The 20,977-nt window shown below is 39.1% G+C and overlaps 5 protein-coding genes across 6 annotated transcripts; 2 read left to right on the top strand and 3 right to left on the bottom strand.

The window, feature by feature from the left end:
• Positions 1-3,191: 3,191 nt before the first annotated feature.
• On the top strand, positions 3,192-4,062 carry LOC130509873 (uncharacterized). The gene has a single exon (XM_057006171.1). The coding sequence runs from the start codon at positions 3,250-3,252 to the stop codon at positions 3,877-3,879; it is 630 nt and encodes a 209-aa protein (XP_056862151.1). The 5' UTR covers positions 3,192-3,249; the 3' UTR covers positions 3,880-4,062.
• Positions 4,063-5,291: 1,229 nt separating this feature from the next.
• On the bottom strand, positions 5,292-6,585 carry LOC130509321 (uncharacterized). Its single transcript, XM_057005151.1, has one exon. It carries the CDS (start codon positions 6,268-6,270, stop codon positions 5,524-5,526), a length of 747 nt encoding a protein of 248 aa, XP_056861131.1. The 5' UTR covers positions 6,271-6,585; the 3' UTR covers positions 5,292-5,523.
• A 3,036-nt stretch (positions 6,586-9,621) lies between these two features.
• LOC108847805 (polyadenylate-binding protein RBP47B') lies at positions 9,622-12,136 on the top strand. Its single transcript, XM_018621148.2, has 8 exons — positions 9,622-9,883; positions 10,214-10,691; positions 10,808-10,914; positions 10,996-11,126; positions 11,249-11,339; positions 11,441-11,587; positions 11,668-11,765; positions 11,873-12,136. Exons 1-8 carry the CDS (start codon positions 9,734-9,736, stop codon positions 11,967-11,969), a joined length of 1,299 nt encoding a protein of 432 aa, XP_018476650.2. The 5' UTR covers positions 9,622-9,733; the 3' UTR covers positions 11,970-12,136.
• A 109-nt stretch (positions 12,137-12,245) lies between these two features.
• On the bottom strand, positions 12,246-14,791 carry LOC108847806 (rhodanese-like/PpiC domain-containing protein 12, chloroplastic). Its single transcript, XM_018621149.2, has 8 exons — positions 14,526-14,791; positions 14,314-14,436; positions 13,919-14,010; positions 13,487-13,587; positions 13,296-13,400; positions 12,991-13,099; positions 12,554-12,604; positions 12,246-12,476 (listed from the first exon to the last, which is right to left on the bottom strand). Exons 1-8 carry the CDS (start codon positions 14,767-14,769, stop codon positions 12,396-12,398), a joined length of 906 nt encoding a protein of 301 aa, XP_018476651.2. The 5' UTR covers positions 14,770-14,791; the 3' UTR covers positions 12,246-12,395.
• Positions 14,792-15,349: 558 nt separating this feature from the next.
• LOC108847517 (PH, RCC1 and FYVE domains-containing protein 1) lies at positions 15,350-20,959 on the bottom strand. 2 transcript variants are annotated; one of them, XM_057005294.1, is made up of 10 exons: positions 20,499-20,959; positions 20,043-20,129; positions 19,749-19,838; positions 19,172-19,252; positions 18,855-19,049; positions 18,662-18,767; positions 16,647-18,577; positions 16,257-16,403; positions 15,788-16,173; positions 15,350-15,710 (listed from the first exon to the last, which is right to left on the bottom strand). In XM_057005294.1, the coding sequence occupies exons 1-10, from the start codon at positions 20,565-20,567 to the stop codon at positions 15,575-15,577; spliced, it is 3,228 nt and encodes a 1,075-aa protein (XP_056861274.1). In that variant the 5' UTR covers positions 20,568-20,959; the 3' UTR covers positions 15,350-15,574. The 2 variants fall into 2 exon arrangements, with proteins under 2 accessions (XP_056861274.1, XP_018476275.2); XM_018620773.2 differs by having other exon boundaries at positions 16,647-18,767.
• Between the last annotated feature and the right edge of the window lie 18 nt (positions 20,960-20,977).

A 20,977-nucleotide genomic window follows, 5' to 3' on the forward strand; every position in this document is an offset into this window, starting at 1 on the left:
ATCATTATATTTGAATATAGAGTATTATAATAATTGTTGATGCCTTATAATGTCCATATATGTCTTATAAGTCATTTACAAAAAAAAAAAATTATTAAATTATTTATCATGGCTTACAAAATTATTTTATCATCATTTTAAATTATTTATAAGATTTTATTATCATTTATATTAAACTAAAAGTCACTTAATTGACTTTGGCTTATATGCCGATCATTTGTGAAGTATTAAGAAAATTGTTATAATTTACCTAGTCGATATTTTTTGATTTAAATTAGATTTTAAAAAAAAAATCTAAAACCAATTAATATCACTTGCCAAATAATCTAATTATATTACAAATAATGGTTTATGGTGACTAATTGTTGAAATTATATAAAGAATAATAAAGTTTGATTAATTATTTTTATATTTATAAACTACATAATATAATGAATGAATCTTTTGATAATTTTAATTATTTAATTAGATCTAAAATAAAAGATAAGTCTAAAACTAATTATTATCACTTGAAAAATAACCTAAATGATATTATAAATAATAATATATGGTAGCTAGTTTTCAAAATTATAGAAGGTGTAATAATTTTTGATCAATTCTTTTTATATTTATATAGTATATAAAATAATAAATAGATAAAAATTTATAGAATTAATGATTTCATATTCATATTAAAATATAATCATATCTATAGTAATTATTGATCTTCTATAGTGTCCATATGCTTTATAAATAATTAGGCTCTGAATATTTGACAAATTATATTGAAAAGAACATGTGAGAACTTTGATAAAGAGATATTTTGCATTTAAGTCAAATAATGAACTTAATAAAGTAATTTTATGACTGAAAAGAATTATAAGATAGACTTTTAGTTCATTGATTATATGGTTTGTATTACTATTTAGAGAGATAAATAAATATTTGGCAAAATATATGTAAAAATTTAGAAAAACATTAGCAAAATTTAATAAAAAGAATGAAATAATAACGATAAAAATAAAAAGAAACCAGAGAAAATGCATAATATGTGTAGGAGAAGTTAATGTGATAATTACATATATACTTCTACAAGCATTTGTTATTTATATATATATTCAGTAGTTAGTTTACATCAAATTTAAGGAAACTTTTCAATATTCTACACTTAATATATGTTTTCTTATAATATTATATCCGTGAATTCGTGGACAACCACCTAGTAATACCTTACATATAGTCACACGATAGTTTCATTTGTCTAACAGATGACCTGAATTGTAAATAAGATGATTAAACCGAAGCTGTCAAACCGGATCTGTGACAGAAGTTTCTGCTACAGTTTCACACCAAACTATCCTTCATCAAACCCATTAGATGATTTATAATGATCTTAGCATAGATAGATCCTTAAGTCAGACACTTAAAAACCTTAACCATATTAGAAAATGTCATCTTTTCATCAAATTCATTAGTATTTTATTAGTAGCTGTCATCTTTTCATCAACTTCAAGTAGAAAAGTATAAAGGAGACAAATTAACCTTACCCATTAGAAGTTGAACTTGTACTTGTTTTGTCTGAATCTTGGTCCTCAAGTACCCTCTCCATCAGCTCGCCTCTGTCGTCTACTAGATCAACGAGGACGTCAATCGACTTCGTGACCAACTCATAGATCTCTTCGACATCTCCTTAGTTATACATTCAACAAATCGAACAGTAAACAAGCTACCTATCACCTTGGTATAATACCCAAACCGAAAAAAGTTTTTAAAGGCTTTAGGTACATGGCAAAGGCGTTAGATACCACCTTACAATCGAGTATCTGTTGAGTCAAACTAGGACTGGTCATGATTACTTCCTATTTGGCTTGTATTCGTTACTCGTCATGTATTCACCTTAAAAACCAAGTACTTGGCGGTAGCAAGTCAACAAATTTTATTACTTGCAATTTGGAGTCAAACATCAAATATGGTTATATTTCTATTACTTGTCTTGCTATTTGTCATATTACTTGTTACTCGTTACTTATTCAAAAAAAATACTAACTACTCGATAAAGAATATGTATTTTTCGATCGAACTCTTTCAAAAATTCTTGTCACCCATTAAAAAATACTTATTTCTTGTCAAAAAATACTTGCTCCTCACTTGTTTCATTTACTTTTATTCTTAAAGGAATGAAGTTTTTGATGACAAAAAAAAATTATTTTAAATACTTACAAATAATCAGATATTTTATAAATAAGTTTTTGATTTTGGTAGGCAAGTCAAATAATTTACAAGTATTATTTTTTTCTCCAAGTACTTGATTGAAGGAATACTTTTTCAAACAAATCAAGTACAAATACTAGTTCGAGCCAGTATATCACCCTTACACTCGGAGGTGGAAGCTTTAATTTGGGCAATGGAGTGTATGAAAAACTTACGACAGCTTCAGGTTACGTTTGCAACGAATTGTTCTCAGTTGGTGAAGATGGTTTCGGAACCAGAGGAGTGGCCAGCGTTCGCAAGTTATCTGGAGGATATAAAGAGTCTACAAAGCAGTTTCTATAACTCACAGCTCATTCATGTACCACGAACGGAGAATTTAAGGGCGGATCGTTTAGCACGCAGTGCGAGACAATAATCGTCTTTCGTCGTTCACATGGATGCAGAGCTACCGGTTTGGTGTGCAGAGTCTATATGAGTCTGTGTATTTGATGACAAAAAAAAAAAATACTAAATCAAAGTACTCGAACAAGTCAAGCCAAATAGACACTTTAGCTTGTGCCCAGTCCTGTCTAAGTCAAATTGTCCAAGAATGAAAATGTGGATAACGTCAAATACTCTCTTAACTAAGTAAAATTTACATAGAAACGTCAGCTCTAGTAATATGAAATCCATATAATGATAATGACCATATTTATTTCTCTTCAACAGATTCATTCACAAGATAAAAGACTAAAGTCACCGAGATTTTGTCTAGTAGTAGTCTAGTCTTCTTGGTAACCATATTTAACATTTCTAAAATTTTATCTTTAATTAAATGCGAATCCCCCTAATAAGGTAAGTTATCTAATTTAATGCTTAATGTTTTAAAAACGCTTCAACATTATTCCACATTCTTTTACAAAAAAAAAATCTTTCCAATTTGAATTTGAAGTAATCATAGCCGTCGGATCAAGACAAATATAACCGTTAGGGAGCGCTCCTCCAAAAACGATAATAAATCAGACAAAATCTCTCTCTTCCTTTGTCTCTCTCAATCTCTCTGTGTTGTTGAAAGAAAAGATGTCGACGAGAATGAGATCTTCTTACCTGAAACCACCTCTTCCCAAATCGCCCCTCCGTCTCCGATCACGCCAAGTCCTCTCCAGCTCCTCTTCATCGATTCTCCAAACACCACCAGGCCTCACGAAGTTCCAGAAACGGAACGTTGCAGCGGATCTGGAACCTAACCTCCCGATCGAGTACTCATCGATCTCGAGCGAGATACACGCGATGGCGAAGATGGTGGAGAAAGAGTTCGCTCAAGAAGAAGTGAAATCCAGAGCTGCGAGTCTGGAGCATATGGCTGCGAACTCGGAGGCGGCTCCTGTGTTCGAGAGAGGGAGGTTCTACGATGAGTACTCAGCCAGGAGGAACGAGAGGCTGAGGAGGAAGAAAGGAGGGGAAGATTCTGTGGTGAAAGGAACTCCTTACAATCTCGGAGTTGAGCCTGTGACGACTAAGAGAAGAGGAACCGTTAAGAAGAAGACCACGACTGTTTTCTCCATGTCCGAGACGACGGCGGTGGCGCCGAGGTATTCTCTGAGGAGTATGAAGAAGGAGAACAAGAAGCCGCCTCCGATTCCTTTGAATGTTGATGTTAGTGCGATGAAGAGTGTCACTGCTACTACCAGGAGGGTTAGGAGGATCTGATGTTGGTGTGCGGTGGTTCCTTCTGTTGTGGTGAAATTGAAATTTGAGGTTTTGATTTCTGCAACTCTGTTCTAGTATTGTTGTTGTCTTGCTGGATGATTATTTGGATATTGAAAGTTCTTTTGCTTTGTTTATTAATACATTCAGATAAGCTTTTTATCTATCAAATGCACTTTTTGGGTATCTCTTTTACTTCAGTAGCATTATTGCTTTAGTGATATTTGATCTTCTTCCACAAATAATTTAACATGTTTCTGGTAAGTATGAGCAAGTGTGAGACATTGAGGGTTAACATTTACACATTCCATCACTGTTAGATGACATGAGTTTAGAACAGAGTCGCTTCAGACACCTCCAAGAGATACTGATCCGCTGCTCTCAGAAGATCTTGTGATATCTCAATTGTTATGTCGACTGATCCAGTGTAATTTAAACCTGAGCATCCACAATTCAAGTGTGAGTCAATCAACGTATATACGATGACAGTTCTCAGTCTAGAAGCTCATCATTAACTCAGATACCTCCCATTTTATATCCGGAATCTCAACTCCTGTGGTATAAACGAGACCCAAAGTGAATGAGACATATTAACATAATCATCCATGTATTCCTTTGACAGAGAAGCAGAGCAGCATAAACCACATACATAACCAGTAAATGATATTTCTCATGTCCTCCACAAGAACATATTGAAAGTATTGGTCAACCAGAACTAATATTTCACTTACTCTGTAACCACCTGATCAAACATTGCGCCAAATGCATCTGACGATGCCAGCAGACAAATTCTGTGTGCATAGAATCTCCTTCCTGTAGTATGATTTTTGCAGTTTTACATATGGAGTTTGGAACTAACAAGACTGCTGCAACTTCCTGATCAATATGATTTACCTTCGACTAGAAAAGTTACATCTGAAAGCTTAGCCATTATTTACATATTGCTCTCCTAGATAAACCTGTCATAAAAAAAAAGACAAACAGCATACCGCACTGAGACTTCCATAGCTTATGTATTAGAGAACTGAAGCAAGAAGGAAATTCACCCGGAGCAGCATCAACTGGAGAAAGTGTCATGTTTCCATCTCAAATTAATCACTACCGGATCACTAGCGCTGGTTGGATATTATGAAATGATGTATAGGGATTAGTTTGGTTTTGGGTCTAAAACGTGAGGCTAGAGTTTCAGAAGAGTGGACCATGTACTATAAACATTGAGCAGATTCACTTGGTGGACTCTTGCTTGAAAGAAAAGGATCTAACAGCAAAACATCTGAAACTTGCATGTGCACATCACTGTGCCTTGCTTGCTTGTATTTTTCCTTAAGTTTTGGCATTTACTCTTTCCACTTTCTCAGAACTTGAAACAACGAACCATCTAAAGTCTAACCTCAAATCTTTGGCTTAGTTACAGACAGAAACACAAAAACAAAAAGACTTTTCAAATCCACAAACTTAAGAGATAAAAAGCATAAAGATGGGGTGTATTCATTCAATGATTAATTTCTTACTGTTTTCAAGTATGAAAATGTCTTTCCTCACATTTATACAATGTCACACTTCAGATCCCAATCACAAAAAGCTCAACAAAAACACAATCCATCTAATCATGAATACAAACCAAATAGATAAAAGCAATTTCCATCATCAAGTTCGTCTCTCAACTCTGTTTTTGTGAAGCCTTAGAGGAAACAGAGGAGGCTTAGAGGGACTTGTACAGACAGGAACATGAATCATTGGTCTTATCCTCATAGTCAGAGATCTCGTCCTCTCTAGCCCTTTCTTACCTCTCTTCCCTTCCTTCTCTCTCTCATCCTTCTTCACCGCATCCCCAATCGAGCTCGAAGAAGACGAAGTTGAGCTCGAAGAAGACGACGGAGAGAGAGACGACGCCTTCGTGTTGGTCCTCTGTTTCTTTAGCCGCAAAAGCTCTTTCCACAGCACAGTGCACTTTGGTGGACGAGGAGAAGGGTCGTCGTCAAGAAACCAGCTTCCTCCTCTGTTGCTCTTATTTACATTCTCCTCCTCTCTCACTACTTTACGATCTTCTTCTTTTTCTTCCTCGATGGCTTTTGTTTTGGAGGTAACGCTTTGAAGCTTCTCTGAATGCTTGACGTGCCGGAAAGGAAGGAACTTTCCTTCGGAGAACAGCTCGTCGGCGGTGAGCATCGTTTGGGTGTTCGAGAGAAACTTGAAGTCTCCGGCTTTCGGTGAGCTCTTGTCTTGTTCTTGTTTTCCCGGTAAGAGCTTCTTAGGGTTGATGCAGATGTAATCTCCCTCGCTGTCTGACGATGACAAGTCTGCGGAGAAGGAAATGCGAGGTCCCGAAGGTGGCGCCTCCATCATGAAAACCATGTTAGCATCCGCTGTTGTCCGTGTTTCCGCTGATACCATGATCGTACAGGGTGACGGACGTTAGTTATGTAATGACACAGAAGCAAGGGGACGTTGAGAGAGAGAGAGAGAGAGAGAGAGGTTAAGAGAGAAGTGAAGATGCATAGAAGAAAGTAATGATGAGGGATAATATATAGAGAGAGTGAGGTAATGAGGTAAGACCACATGGACACGTTGAGATGGAAACAGAAGAAGCAGACAAGTTACAGAGTTGTAAGAAGAATAAGGACCTAGTTATATGATATGAAACATGCAAATCGCATATAAAATATTACTCGCATCGATTGGGAGATGCATTGTAATATTACAGTATCCATTATCTTATTTTTGTTTCCATGATTTGATATAGTTATATATTATCAGAAAATTTCGTAGGTAAGGTTTGACCGAAGGAAAGTGGAGAGAGATATATCATATATGAATATTGAACACATGTCCTCACATGAACTTGGGGTCGTTGCCATGTGAATACAGGTACAGTTCAACACACGAGATCATATCATTTCTCATATCATTGCCAACCTTGGTTATGGTGCAGATTCTTGTAGTTATTATCTTCTTTTTTTTGCTTCATCTCATTTTCATCAAAACTAAAGTAGGATACTTTAGATTTTTAATGAAATTGATAATAAACCATTCCACATAATTTCATTGCGTCAGATGATAAATCAGCTGCAGTCCTAGAATTTTATCAAACCCAAATTAACCAAACCGAATCTGGAAAGAAAGATGAATCCAGAATGTTCACTCTAGTTTAAAGAAACAAGAATCAGGGTGTGTTGAAAAGAAAAAAAGAAGTTATACCAAAAATAAAAATAATTGAATTCCTCTGTGTTTGTAATTATATAAACATGAAGAAAATGAAGTGACCCCAATGATTAAATGAAGACATTAGTTGATATTAACACATATAAGCAAATATTTTAGTCTGTAGTGTATGAGAGAAACAAAGTGTAGATCAGGAGCTTTGACTTTGACCACATTAGAATCTTTTATCACGTACTCAACGCTTCTCAATGCAAATACTCACATGCATCCATCCATTTAGAGCCAAACATATGCATATGTGGTTAATGTTGTTGAGCTTCTACTCCATGTTTGTAAATGATAACAAAATCTAGAAACATGTTGTATTGTCATGTAAATGCAATTTATATGGGAATATCTGATTCTATTTTGACATAGACTCATCCCAATCCTTAGTCACTTTTAGATATATACTATATCCAGTCCTGGCTATATCTAATTTTCTACGTCCAAACCATTTTGTACCAAGTTTATAATTAGGTTGACATGAAATCGTTAGACTACCTCAAAGTAGGTCATCTAAACTGTTTCCTTTCAAATTTATAAACTTCTATATTTCTCAATAGGTATTAACAGAATTTCGGTAGATTATATAAATTTTAGTTTCTAATATATTCAATATAAACAAAATTATCCATAGCCTAATGGTTAAGGTCTAAAGGCTTCTACACCCAGGTCTGGGGTTCGATTCTCAGACTATGCAATTTATTGCAGATTTTCTCAAATCCAGGTTTCAAGTCCCGGAGAGAGCTGATCAGGCGTGGATCTTCATAGGACAGCTCAAATGATGCAGTTAGGCGTAGATCTTCACAAGACAGGTAGTGTTGTCGAATCGTCTATGTAATGTTCTTAATAATTATAATATTATAATAAATCAAAATAAAGTTCAAGAAAAAATCCTATTAAAACACAACCTCTAAAATGAAACAAGAGTGTACAAAAAAAAAAAAGGCTCCTCCACTCAAACAACAGTTAAAACGAAAAAGGTCCCCCTTCTCTCTCTCGCTTGAACACAACCCAATCCAGAAGAAACCCTAGCTAGCTCCGGCTGCCGCCTATCGGCACCGGAGGCGTCCCCTTTTCCCTTTTATCTTTTTTCTTCTTTGCTCTCTACCATCTCTCTCTAACCCAAGTCGATATGCTCGGCTCTCTGTGTTTGTTGAAATCTCTCTCTTGAGTTTTCTGTAGAAGATGATGGAGGAAGGTCTTGGCTCTCTATGGAGAGACGGCGAGACTCACGGCGAATGGCGGTGGTGAGGGTCGGCTTTTAGGGCTGAAGTTTCGGCCAGATCTGATTTTCCAATTTTTGAGATCTGTTCCGGAATCTTCAAGATGACGGCGTGTGGTGGGAGTAGACGGCTTCTTCTACCCGGATCTATCTCCCTCGGTGGCGGTGAGAAGGCTGGAGGAGTGGTGTGAAAGGACGGTGAAGAGAGGCTTGTCTTCTGGTTTCCGGAGACAACGCGCGGCGAAGATTCTCAACAATGGAGTTATCAACCGGAGAAGAGAACTTTGGTGGCGAAGCGCGGCGGAGCTGGTACTTCCCAGCATCGGCATGGCCGGTGATACTAGCAACGCTCCTCTTGCAGCCGTGACTCTGTTCTCCTGTCTAGTTGACGTTGTCAAGGCCCGTTTTTCATTCCGGACCAGGTGCTCGGGTTTTGGTTTAGGTTCAAGATGGTGACTGCCGGAGGATGTGGGAAGCAACTAGGTATGCACCAGGTTGGTGGTGAACGATGGTACACGAACCGAATTCAGAATTTCAGGCGACCATCTGTTGGTATTTTATTAAGAACTGGTTGAGTCTCATTGTCCACTGGGTTTGTTAACTTTCCTTGTACCTTTCTTTCATTACGGGCATTTCCCGGTTCGTGGCTAAGGAGCGGATTCTAAACCTCGACGGCTACGGGTTCTCACCGGATTTGCGCTGTAAGGCGATGAGATGTTGGGCCGGAACTACCATTCTAATCTTTAGGAGCCCAATGTCATGAGGGATTTGTAATCTGGTCTTAACCTTGTTATAGTCAAGTGTTTTAGAATTGTCGTCTCGTTTGGTTTAAGTAGGGGTCAAGAGACGGTTCTTCTCGGGTCGTGGGAAGAACTTGTCTTCTGTGGTGAAAAATACACCGATGAATTAGATTGGGTAGTCTAGGATCTAAACCAGTTTCGACTCCAGTGTTCCTAGGCGATACTAGATCTCGTCGGTTGTATGTTGGGTTTAAAATCTATTGAGGTTGTAATCCTGTATTCACATTTGGCTAATGAAAAGTTGATGTTGAGTTAAAAAAAAAAAAAAATGAAACAAGAGTGTCTCAAAGACTCAAACTCTTGTTTTTTACTTTTGTCTTTCACCGCAGAAAAGCCTTAAACACAGTGTAGTAAGACAAAAATAGTAACCGTGACTTTTGACTCTAATAAGTCAATGTAGTGATGTCAATTTGGGCTTAAAGACCCGCAGGTTAGGCCCAATGGTGGTTTTGCGGGCGACCCGTTAATTCATTGGTACTAATCCGAAAATTTTATCCACAGCAAATCAAATACTTAGATCGGCCGGAACATTTCGCCGCCGACTCCACTATAGCGCGACCGAGACGTGTGTGTTTGTTTTTAGGTTCCTACGTTTTCTCACTAAGGGAAGCAACAAAAAAAAAAGACGATGGCGATGATGATGATGCCTCCGCAGCAGCAGCAAGGAGGCTATCACCATCCACAGACGCTTGAAGAAGTACGAACCCTTTGGATCGGAGATTTGCAGTACTGGGTCGACGAGAACTACCTCTCTTCCTGCTTCTCCCAAACCGGCGAGGTAAACCTTATTCTCTTCTTCCTCAGCTCCTCTTCGTGTTGTTGTTGTTGTAGCTTCGCATACTTCCAATTTACAGCTCTAATTTTCTAGGGTTTATTTACCGTTTAGGGATAGATAAAGCAGATAACTTTGGTTTTTGGGGATGTTAATTGTTGTGCCGTTCTATTAAACTGTTCCTTTTGTTGAAAGTCTGAGTCTTTTTTAATATGGTTAAAGCTTCTTCTCACCATGATTGATGTTCATAGTTACATAAGTATGCTCCTACATTATAAGTGTGAAAGGTATTTGAATCAACATTATAATGATCTGTGTATATCCATATATGTGCAGCTTGTTTCAGTCAAGGTGATACGTAACAAGATCACTGGCCAGCCGGAAGGGTACGGTTTCATAGAGTTTGTATCTCACGCAGCAGCAGAGAGAACGCTTCAGACGTATAACGGGACGCTGATGCCTGGAACGGAAGTAGCCTTCCGTTTAAATTGGGCTTCTTTTGGTTCAGGCCAGAAAGTAGACGCTGGACCGGATCATTCTATCTTTGTTGGAGACTTAGCCCCGGATGTTACAGATTATCTCCTTCACGAGACGTTCCGTGTTCACTACTCTTCTGTTAGAGGTGCCAAGGTTGTTACTGATCCAAGTACCGGACGGTCGAAAGGTTACGGGTTTGTGAAGTTTGCTGATGAAAGTGAAAGGAACAAGGCGATGTCTGAAATGAATGGGTTGTATTGCTCAACGAGGCCTATGCGTATCAGCGTGGCAACGCCTAGAAAAAACGTTGGGGTACAGCAACAATATGTCACCAAAGGTATGAGTAACAAAACACATGATTCGAATTATGTTTAATAGAATCTTGTTTTTTTTTTTGGTTCATCTGTTTGGAAGTCATTTGGCTAATTAAGGGCTCTTTTTCTTTTCTTGTAGCTGCTTACCCGGTACCAGCACCAGTCCCATCTGCAGTTGCTGCTCCAGCATATGTTACTCAACCAGCGCAGGTGCTTGCACCTGAAAATGACATCACCTGTACGACAGTAAGTTTTATCTGAAAAGCTCGAGCTTTCTTCTCGAACTTTCTCCTGCTTTAATTTATGCATTGGTTTTTTGGTGTACAGGTTTTGATTGCGAATCTGGACCCAAATGTTACAGAGGAAGAGCTGAAGAAAGCGTTCTCGCCGTTAGGGGAGATCATTTATGTCAACATACCTGCAACGAAGGGATACGGTTATGTTCAATTCAAAACCAGGTAAACCATCCAGCAAAACTCAGAATTCACATGCGGTTGCTACCATACCATGTTCATATGTATACATATTTATAGCTCTGTTCACTAATTTCTTTTACTTCTGCCCTGTTTCTGACCCCCAGGCCTTCTGCCGAAGAAGCCATTCAAAAAATGCAGGGACATGTGATTGGTCAACAACCAGTTCGCATCTCTTGGAGTAAAAATCCAGGACAGGTGAATTTTTTTTTGTTATAACCTATACTGACGCGATGTATAGCCTCATTTTACTCGGTGGTTCATTCAATGTGGTTGATGATCTTTGGTATTTGTTATAGGATGGTTACGCCACACAAGCAGATCCAAGTCAGTGGAATGCGTATTACGGTTACGGACAAGGCTATGACGCCTATGCTTATGGGGCTGCTCAAGACCCATCCCTGTACGCATATGGTGGATATGGCTATCCCCAGTATCCGCAACAGGTAAAGAACTGAAAATTAAAAAAAAGTTTTTTTTTGGTAACATGTGGATACTTGTGCTTTAATGGTTGAAATTTATTCAGGGTGAGGCTACACAAGAAATTACAAACTCTGCTGCTGCTGGAGTTGCTGTGGCGGAACAAGAGTTATATGATCCTATGGCTACTCCTGATGTAGAAAAGTAAAATTTCTGCTTACTTTCTTACACGTTTCTACCTAGGTGTTTCTACCTAGGTGGGTGACTAGTTGAGTGCCTAATTTTTTTTTTGTTTCTTTGCGCACTTGTAGGTTAAATGCAGTTTCCCTTTCGGTTCACGCAAATGCCATATTGGGACGGCTATTGTGGCAGCGTACCTCGGCACTCTCATCACAATTGAGAAAATGATTGCGAAGAAAAGAGTATGAGCGGTGGTTCTGATTGTTTTGTCTGTTTGGGTCTTCCTTTAATGTAATGCAGTGTACAATTAGGATCGTAGTTACAATGCTAAATCATGAATCTTACAATTTTCTGGAAACTATGAGTTGCTTTGCTTGCTTCTCTGTTTGCGTTAAGTGATTCTGTCGCATTACTCTTATACGCTTAGGCTGCTCATGGCTTTGGTTATCAATTTTTATGTGATTTGAGTTTTATAAACAGGTAGCTAATGTTACAAATGAAAAATGATTTGAAGAGTGAGCTTGTATATTCTTATCTCAAAATGATTCCCTGAATACGATTTGCAATTATTTGGAGTACGATGCAAGAATATTGTTTTAACAAAGAGAGAATTGTATGGGATGGCTCTAGAATCTCTCTGAAGCAGTAGCAGTTTCAGTAGGTAGGAATTGATGGGTCAACCTTGAGAGAATAGGCTTGTATTCCACCAGCCACATTGTACACACTCTTGAAGCCCTGATGAACAAAGACAACAAGCCATCCATCAAGATGTCAACAAACCAGATATTAAAAGCATATAAGCTTTTCTTTACCTGAGATTGCAGCCAGTTGGCGACCTGCAACGACCTGCCACCAACCTTACACTGTATGCAAAACAAAGGACGCGATTCAAAATCCTTTTTTAAAGAAGTTTCAACGGAGATTTCTTTGTTCAAGTGACTTTAAAATCTTTAGATCAATAAGATGGGTATTTGCAAGCTGTTAGTCCATACAGAGATGATGATGAAAACAAAGTTATGACACTGTAATTTTTCTTCCAGTTCAACCAAACCAGAGAGAGACTCTCAATTCTCAACCAAATGCTCAGGACACCGTTATAAACCAAGCCCTTACTAACTGCTCTCTAATGAACTCACAACATCTCTATACTGCTAGACTAGATACGGAGACCTACATCTAAGAATTGAGCCACTGAACTTTTTCAAAGCTTTATATCATACTTTTATTAGTGGATGAGACCTGAACATACCAGGACGAATGTATCCTTCTCAGGGTTCAGCTTTGAAGTGATGTCTGGTGCCCAGGTTCCGAATTGGCGGAGCGGAAACACTTTAAATCCTGGCAAGGATGCTGTGGCTCTGGTCCAAATTGGTAAAACAAAATATATTGAAAAACACTATGGATAGTTTGTCCTTCTTCTAAGAACAACAAGATACACATGTATCTAAATGATCATAATTTTGTAACAATGTTTTAGAGAGTACGAAGCTAATCCACTGGGATTCGGTGAAGAAAGGAAACGTATGTCAAGATGAGAAATGGAAAGGAACTTACATCTCGTCAGGTTCTCTGACATCAATCAACTGAGCCTCGTCCATGAAAACTGGATCTTGCATTTTGGAATGCAGCTCCTCCACCTGGATGTCTTTCACAGGTTCCCTGTCCAAATATAACCCTTTTCCCGTCAAACAATACACAACATTCAATAGGAAAAAAAAAGGAAGATGGTTTTTCAGAATAGTTACCTCTCAGATAGAACTTGTAACAAGTGCCAGCCAAATTGGGTTTTACACCTGACTACATGATTCGGCTCTGCTTTAAACGCAGCTTCCTCAAACTCTGGTACCTGAAAAAAAAAAATTTACAGTGGTCTATCATTCTCTTATTGCAGCAGGAACTTGCCAAAAGTTCTTCCATGAGGAAAGTTCAAACATTGTGGAATTACTTCTATCATCGGTTACATTCTTCTACTTAGTTGTCTTAGTTCCATTTGCACACCGATGTCAACACTAAAAGTTAATTCACCAGCAATCATTACATCATCCAATTACTTATGTAACAGCGAGGGTCCTATATAAGCTATGAATCTGAAGGAAACAATGCAAATACCAAATACCAATCTCACATTCACTCTCATAACCAAAATAAAATGGGCAAGACAAGAGAAAAGAGCATACCATTTGACCAAGTTTAACCCATCCAAGTATACCACCCTCCTTTTTAGATGGACAAATCGAGTACTCGGCTGCAAGATCACTCATATCCTCTCCTTCACAACAAAACAGTTAACTTGAAAAAAATCAGTCTTCTGACACAAACAAAATAAGGTGACAGTCCAGTAACGAAAAAGTCATAAATGTAAATCTGCAATTTAGTAAGCAGAGCCGCAACTGATTACAGTGATTAAAAAATTCCACAAAAAAAAAAAAAAAAGGATAATGATAACATTGCGAGACAAGTTTTGTCTTCATTCCGACAAAAGCAACAACGGAAGGTTGTCTGAAAGATAAGTTTTAATCTCATCGGAATGACAAAATATCAAAAAGGTGAAAAGAGATTTAAGGAGTCAGACCATCCAAGATTCGCTTCTGGAGTTCAGCAAAGAGCTCAGAGTCACCCTCCTTAACAAGCACATGCTGCACCAGAATCTCTCTGCTTTGACTACTACTACTACTACTCCCACTGCTAAACGAAGCTGGAAATAAATAATTAAAAAAAAACAAAAGATCAAGTCTTTGATACAGAAAGTAAGTAAGAGGGGGAGAAACAGAAGATATAAGATACCTCTCGCTTTGAGAGCCGAGAAGCCAGAGAGTCTGGCAGGGTACATGGAAGGAACGCGTGGTCGGACTCGGAGCGAAGAGATGTGTTTGCCCAGAAGTGAACGAGAGAACGTCGAGAAGCGGCGGGGATGGGTAGGTGGTGATGCGAGAGCGAGAATGTGGGAAACGGAGAGTCTCAGTGCGGCGGAGAATGACGCCGCCGCCGGAGATGATACCGCAGAGAGATTTCCGGTGATTCTAAACATTTTTGGGTCTAATAACGAGTTCAAGCGTGTGAGAGAGAAGTCACTACTACTTAAGTGTGTGAATGTGGTGGGCCCGTGATTTTAATCAGAAATTGCTGATTAGGGTCTCCACTTTTGGTAATTCTCGGAATCGCATAGTTTCTAGGGCTTTTCCGAGTAATCACAAAATTTTGTGGAATATATGGTAAATTAGTTTTATTACACAGCTGTTTGCTGAGGTGGAGTATAAATGTAATTTAAATTTATCTTTTGTTAAAAACTGAACGAAGATACAGACACACACTGTATATTTGATGTATAAGGAAAAAAAAACATGATGAGAGAAAAGAAGACTAAAAACGGTGTTATTCACAAGACTGGTCCTCGAAGCTAAAGTATGCTTCAGTTTTACTAGCACGCATGTAGACGATGTTAGTTGCTGACCAACAAGAAACAGGGTATTAGAAGTTTATCAAATAAAAAGTGACGTGTTAAATTGATTAGTAAAGATGTGTAAACTAGTCATGAAAGAAAGATGTTGTATAGCATACCTTCTTTGCTTCGCAATTTTCTGTAAGCCATTCATTAGTGGAGTTTCAAGTTCAACATCAAATGATAGCATTTATAGAGGAGACAAAGACAAGTGTATGCTTATAGAATTTACAGATGAATTTACAAGACAAAACACCCAAACTATAATGAAAGAAGATGGTGGAATCACTCCTAATCTCACTTTTGGTTTGTTATAATCCATCCCCCAATAAACCTACGAAAACCCGTGTTAACAAAAAAAAAAAGATGAAAGATGAGTGTAAAGCAAAGAAATCTAGTGAGCCAAGTCTTCACTTCCTACACCCACACTGGATTTGTCAACGACTAGGCGTACATTGTATTGTTCGTACACTCGTCCTCTATTCTCTGCCCACCACTCTTCTGCTTGTTTCTCGCTAAACCTCTTACGGCTGCCATCACCAGATCATCCTCACGTTATGTTCATTTCATCCCCAACTCAAAAGAAAAAGAAAGAAAAGAACTGTACCTGAAACGGACGCGTTTGAGATCTCTCGCCCCTCCCGGCAAGGCCGTGAGAGTGATGTACACACCAGGTTCATCTTGTTCAACCCACTCATTTTCACTACGAGCTTCACTTTCTTTTGCTCGTGTGCTGATTCTATTTATCGACTCAGCAGCATGGTTCGCTTGCTGTCGAAAACTTGCGCCGTCGAAAACAGGCGTGCTGGTCCCGTTAGCAAACATTGGGATGGTGTTTACGCCATCAGGATCACTTCCTCGACTGTTTGGACGGTTTAAGGTGTTAGACGAAGGGGCGGCAACGTAATCAGGACTGGAACCAAACGAGTTATGAGAAGGAGACTTGATTGTCCGGGCTGATCCAACAGGTAATCTTTCAGCCATGTCTTTCAACTGCATGGTTACACATTGTAACAATCAATAAGTTGCATACAGCATTTTTCATTCAATTAAAAAGCACAGAGGAAATAGTTTACCTGAGCGGTAAGTGATTTAATCACATCTTTAGCTGCCTTGCATCTCGCTGTTTCTTCGCTAGCTATTGCCAGTGCCTCCTTTAGCTGTTTGGTTGTTCTTTCTAGTTCAACTTGTTGAAGTTGTGCCTTCCGTGTAAGATTTTCAACCTGTGATAATCGTTTACTAGTGAATTAGTAAAGGCAACTGCAACGAATAAGAGATAAATGGTTCGATGTTGCAGCAGATCTATATTCCTTGATTGAGTGAAATCAGAATATAATATAGAAACAAAACAGGATAATCTAAAACAAAATAGCATGAGCTCACAAACTATGATTTCCTGCTACGTGTAATGCGTGGACAATTACGGTATGAGGAACCAGAATTAGAGGGTGGAGAAAGCAGCTTACTTGTGATCTTAGCATAAGCACCTCCTGGCTTACGTTATCATTGGCTCTCTTGGCATCCTCCACGACAATTCTCGGTGTAATGAGCCCTGAAAGAGTGGGAGTTGGCGTGGTTGAGCGAGGTGGGCTTGGACGTCTTGATATTGGTGAAGTTGCACGAGACGCAATTCGGGAGCCTGGAACAGACGCTGAAAAGAATTTCTTTGATACTCCAAAAGTTGGATTAAAAGACTTGGTTATGTTTAGTGAACCCCGGTGAGAGCCTGGTACTGGTGAGACACGGCTACTATTAAACTCGTACTTCTTACTCTTCTTGGATCGGCTGTCCGCTTGCCTTATGGGCTCCAACAATGAGAATCTAGTTAACTGTCCGTCGGATCTAGAATCCAACTTCTCATCTCTGTCAACTGCATCTGATCCCTGGTTGACACTTTCTCTTCGACTCAAAGAAGAATGAGATGATGCATCAGTTTCCATGGCCTTTTTCAATTTGCTAAAACACTTGTCACACACTCGATATGGTTTGTTCTGGTTTGGTGCCATACACGCCTTCAGGGACTTTTTACTACTGCAAGAGTGGCAGAACACAAGTCCACAGTTATAGCAGTTATGCCGCTTTCTCCTTAAATTGAAAGGCTGACGGCAACCTGAACACATGGACTGGTCCATCCCTGATGCCCACTTGTGCAGGCAGACAGCTGCGGTAAAGTTGGAACCACATGCAATACTTTTCACCTGTTTATCCCTAAGCGACTCAACCAATGTTGGTGAATTTCTATCATCTGCATCCCCATGGCCTAGTCTGCCATTTGATCCTTTTCCCCAAGTGTAAACCTCAGTCTTTGCAGTTAAAACTGCAACATGAAAAGCACCGCAAGCAATTTCCTCGACAAAACCCTTGTGAAGTTTACCTTCAACACGAGCTGGTACCTTTCCATCAGCATGTGGGTTTCCAAGCTGACCATAAACAGGACTACCCATAGTATAGACCTGGCCCGATGTTGTTAGTGCAACTGTTAGGCTATGTCCACACGCCACTTGACAAAAATTAGGTTCTACAAGAGCTGCAACACAGGTAGGCACAAGTTTTGGTTCTTTGTCACCGTGCCCAAGACGACCCTTGTCACCATCACCCCATGTAAAGAGCTTTCCGGAGGAGCAGTTACTAGAACTCGAGCTTCCAACCATGACTTCTACAACTGCGGCTGTGTGCCATACACCGCAGGCTGCACGGACAGTGCGAAGACCTTTCAAAGAGTCTACCTCTCTGGGTATGAAAACACTTTTCTTGTCTCCATGGCCCAAAACACCAAAGGTCCCATCACCAAAAGTGAACAACTGCCCAGCAGAAGTCACAACAGCTGTGTGGTAAGGTCCACAAGCGATGGATGATACATGTAACCCTTCCATAAGAAAGTTCACTCTTTTCGGGATCCAGTGACTGACTTCATTTCCATGTCCCAGAATACCAAAATCTCCTTTACCCCAGGTATACAAATCCCCCGATAGAGAAACTGCACAGCTATGGTATTCGCCACATGCTACAAGCTCAATATTTGTGGTACTGAGTGCATCAATAAGCTTTGGATGTTGAACATTAGAATCTACACCATGGCCAAGCCTACCCTCGGATTCCTCTCCCCAAGAAAAAGTTTCTCCTTGCTTTGTAACAAGAACACCATGCTGTCCACCACAAGCAATATTCTGGACATCAAGTACTACAGTAGATTCTAAAGCTTTTGGCACAAAGGAATCCATTTTGATCTCAAGCGAACTTCCAACTCTATGGCTTCCACCACCCAAAACACCTTCACCTATTCCTTCTCCCCAAATAAAAACGTCTCCCAACGCATCTCCATCATCATGACCAGAACCATGGCTCGAAGAACTAATAGCACTTGACAGACTAACTCTAAAAGCATCCATACTCATACCTTTCATATGACCATGTATGGAATCAGAGGCTCCAGATGACAAAGAGTGAACTGAAATAGCTGCTGGATCTGAGGGAAAAAAACCTTTTGGAGGAAGTGCATACAACGACATGTCTGAAAATGCCTTATCAATGCCATTCTTAGGCGGGCTCTCATATGGACTGTGAATACGATGGTGACTAGAGCCATCCTGACAGGTAGCCAAAGATTACCTCAGTCACGACATGCACAAACTGACATGGAATAAAAAATGAAATGGAATATCTCATTCGAATACCTTCTGGAAACTTTCATTGCTGCTAAATGGAGAATGTAAAGGGGAGCTTCTCCGGGTATATGTCCTTGGACTGGTAGCTTCGGATGGAGTTCCATCACTTCTTGATTCGGTTCTCCATCTCCGTTGATGACAACGAGAGACTAAGGCTTTTAAACCACTAAACCACACTTCAGCCTCATCTTTATCCTTGCATATCTATGAAGTAAAATTTTAACACCTACTTAATGAACTTTCAATAACAAACAGATATTTATGATAGAATATTAACAATTCATAGAGGAACCTAGAAAAATAATATACTATAAGAAAAACCTCACCACATCCAGCGACCTCTCGTCGTATATTAGCGAGAACGATTGATATTCTTTCTCGGGACGTGGATATCTCTGAAAAATAGGCTGAAAGAGAAACACAATTGCAAGGCTTATCAGAAAAACACACTAGATATGCAAGGTCCAAATATGCAACATACGACTACGGAAATTGGCTCATACAAGTGATGCATGAAAGATGCAAGGTCAAATCAAGACAGACCTGCATTGGTAAAGTAAAATGAAAAAAGAAAACAATGAACCCAATAAGTGTAGCAAAATATTCATTTAAGTTTATGTTGAAGAAACGACACTAATAAAAGAGCCTTGAGCATAACATGCAACACTTGGGACAATCATAAACAACAATTCAGATCACATTAGGAGGACAATTCGCCTTTCAAAAATGTCAGTAGAACTCAGAGACAACCAGAAGAAGATACTCCTACTAGGCAGAAATGGAGATCCAACCGAATAAACGCAATGAAATAACTAGAACTAATCTCACAAAACTTATTCGGATCATTTTATTGCTAGTTTAAGGAAGATTTAATTGACATTGTCCAGGGATGCCAAAACTTACAGTGCGCTGGCCAGATATGATCCGAGAAACATGGCTCAGCTTCAAATGCTTCTCTTCGTTCCCCGAGAACCATATCAAAACAGATTCATCCTGAAAATTACAAGTCAAACTATTTATTTAGACACAGAACAACAAAATCCACACACACAACAAGCATCAGAGATGCAATATAACTAAAGCAAAAGAACTACATAAGCTCATAAACGATAATCAGATGAAAAAAAGAGAACGGAAAGTTAGTAGCCGAAAATTCTTACATAGAATTAAAAAGGGAACAAAGTCAAGACGACTTACATTAGAAAGGCGAAAAGGGCAGAACTTAGGCTTTCCCCTTCTTCCATACTTGAGCAAATAAGCTCCCTTTTTCAGAGCAGTGACAGCCTGAGCCAAATCGTCAAAAAAAGGACCATTAATAAATTAAGGTGGAATATACTGGAAATGGTTGATTTCAGCTTAGAGACAGTTACATATTAAACATTAACAAAGAGAAAGACTGCTAAGAAGCCATGAAATAGACCTCTTTGACTCAAACTTGGAGACTCCAAAAGTGGACTTAAGAGTCTTAAGTATTTAGCTAAAGCGCGTCACTAAACCCTAGAATTCGAATGTCTATAACTTTGGCAATTCCACATAAGACCTCACAAAATTCACTACAACTTTGAAAACCTAATTATAGTAGCAATGGAATCTATAAAAACAAAAGGAAGACCTAGATTGACTTATAATAAGCAACATTCGCTAATGGTGAACCTGCTCAATATCCCTCGCGACTGGACCGGCTCTGCTAAGATCCGACGTCATTCGTGCGTTCCTCGACATAAACCAAAATCAATCCTCTCAGAAGCAAACCCCACCCCCCTCCCCTTAAAGTCTAGAAAATCACACTGCTCGAGCTGAAATGTGATGATGAATCGAGAGATGTCGTCGTGAAATCGCGATAACCTCTCCGCATAGCTAGGAATCGACGATCTAGAATTGGATTCCAAGGAGAAGCAGCTTCTGGTTCACACAGATTCGAAAATAATCGATCCGGAACAGTGGCGCCGCTCGAATCAGAAGATAAGATAAAGCGAGTGTGTGTGTGTGGTGATGAATGAACTCTTTGGGGGGCAAAACGTGTGAGCAGAGAAGAGAATCTAGAGACATGCCATCATTGATCCCAGTTTATAGCGAGAGAGAGCCAGAGAGAGAGAGAGAGACCAAAAGGCAGACTCTGACTAGAGAAAGAT

This window comes from Raphanus sativus, chromosome 3 (genome assembly GCF_000801105.2).
Source record: "Raphanus sativus cultivar WK10039 chromosome 3, ASM80110v3, whole genome shotgun sequence".
Lineage (NCBI taxonomy): Eukaryota > Viridiplantae > Streptophyta > Magnoliopsida > Brassicales > Brassicaceae > Raphanus > Raphanus sativus.

Bases quoted from the DNA above. Each gene is read 5' to 3' on its own strand.
- LOC130509321 (XM_057005151.1), bottom strand. From the start codon at position 6,270: ATGGTATCAGCGGAAACACGGACAACAGCGGATGCTAACATGGTTTTC.
- LOC108847517 (XM_018620773.2), bottom strand. From the start codon at position 20,567: ATGTCGAGGAACGCACGAATGACGTCGGATCTTAGCAGAGCCGGTCCA. The intron at 19,253-19,748 runs GTAAGTTTTGGC...TTTCTCTTTCAG, and splicing joins TCATATCTGGCCAGCGCACT to CCTATTTTTCAGAGATATCC. The intron at 18,768-18,854 runs GTATTCGAATGA...GCTACCTGTCAG, and splicing joins GCAATGAAAGTTTCCAGAAG to GATGGCTCTAGTCACCATCG.
- LOC108847805 (XM_018621148.2), top strand. From the start codon at position 9,734: ATGGCGATGATGATGATGCCTCCGCAGCAGCAGCAAGGAGGCTATCAC. The intron at 9,884-10,213 runs GTAAACCTTATT...ATATATGTGCAG, and splicing joins GCTTCTCCCAAACCGGCGAG to CTTGTTTCAGTCAAGGTGAT. The intron at 11,340-11,440 runs GTGAATTTTTTT...TATTTGTTATAG, and splicing joins GGAGTAAAAATCCAGGACAG to GATGGTTACGCCACACAAGC.
- LOC130509873 (XM_057006171.1), top strand. From the start codon at position 3,250: ATGTCGACGAGAATGAGATCTTCTTACCTGAAACCACCTCTTCCCAAA.
- LOC108847806 (XM_018621149.2), bottom strand. From the start codon at position 14,769: ATGTTTAGAATCACCGGAAATCTCTCTGCGGTATCATCTCCGGCGGCG. The intron at 13,401-13,486 runs GTAACTATTCTG...ATATTTGGACAG, and splicing joins TTACAAGTTCTATCTGAGAG to GGAACCTGTGAAAGACATCC. The intron at 12,605-12,990 runs GTATGTTCAGGT...TTTTGCATACAG, and splicing joins AGAAGGATACATTCGTCCTG to TGTAAGGTTGGTGGCAGGTC.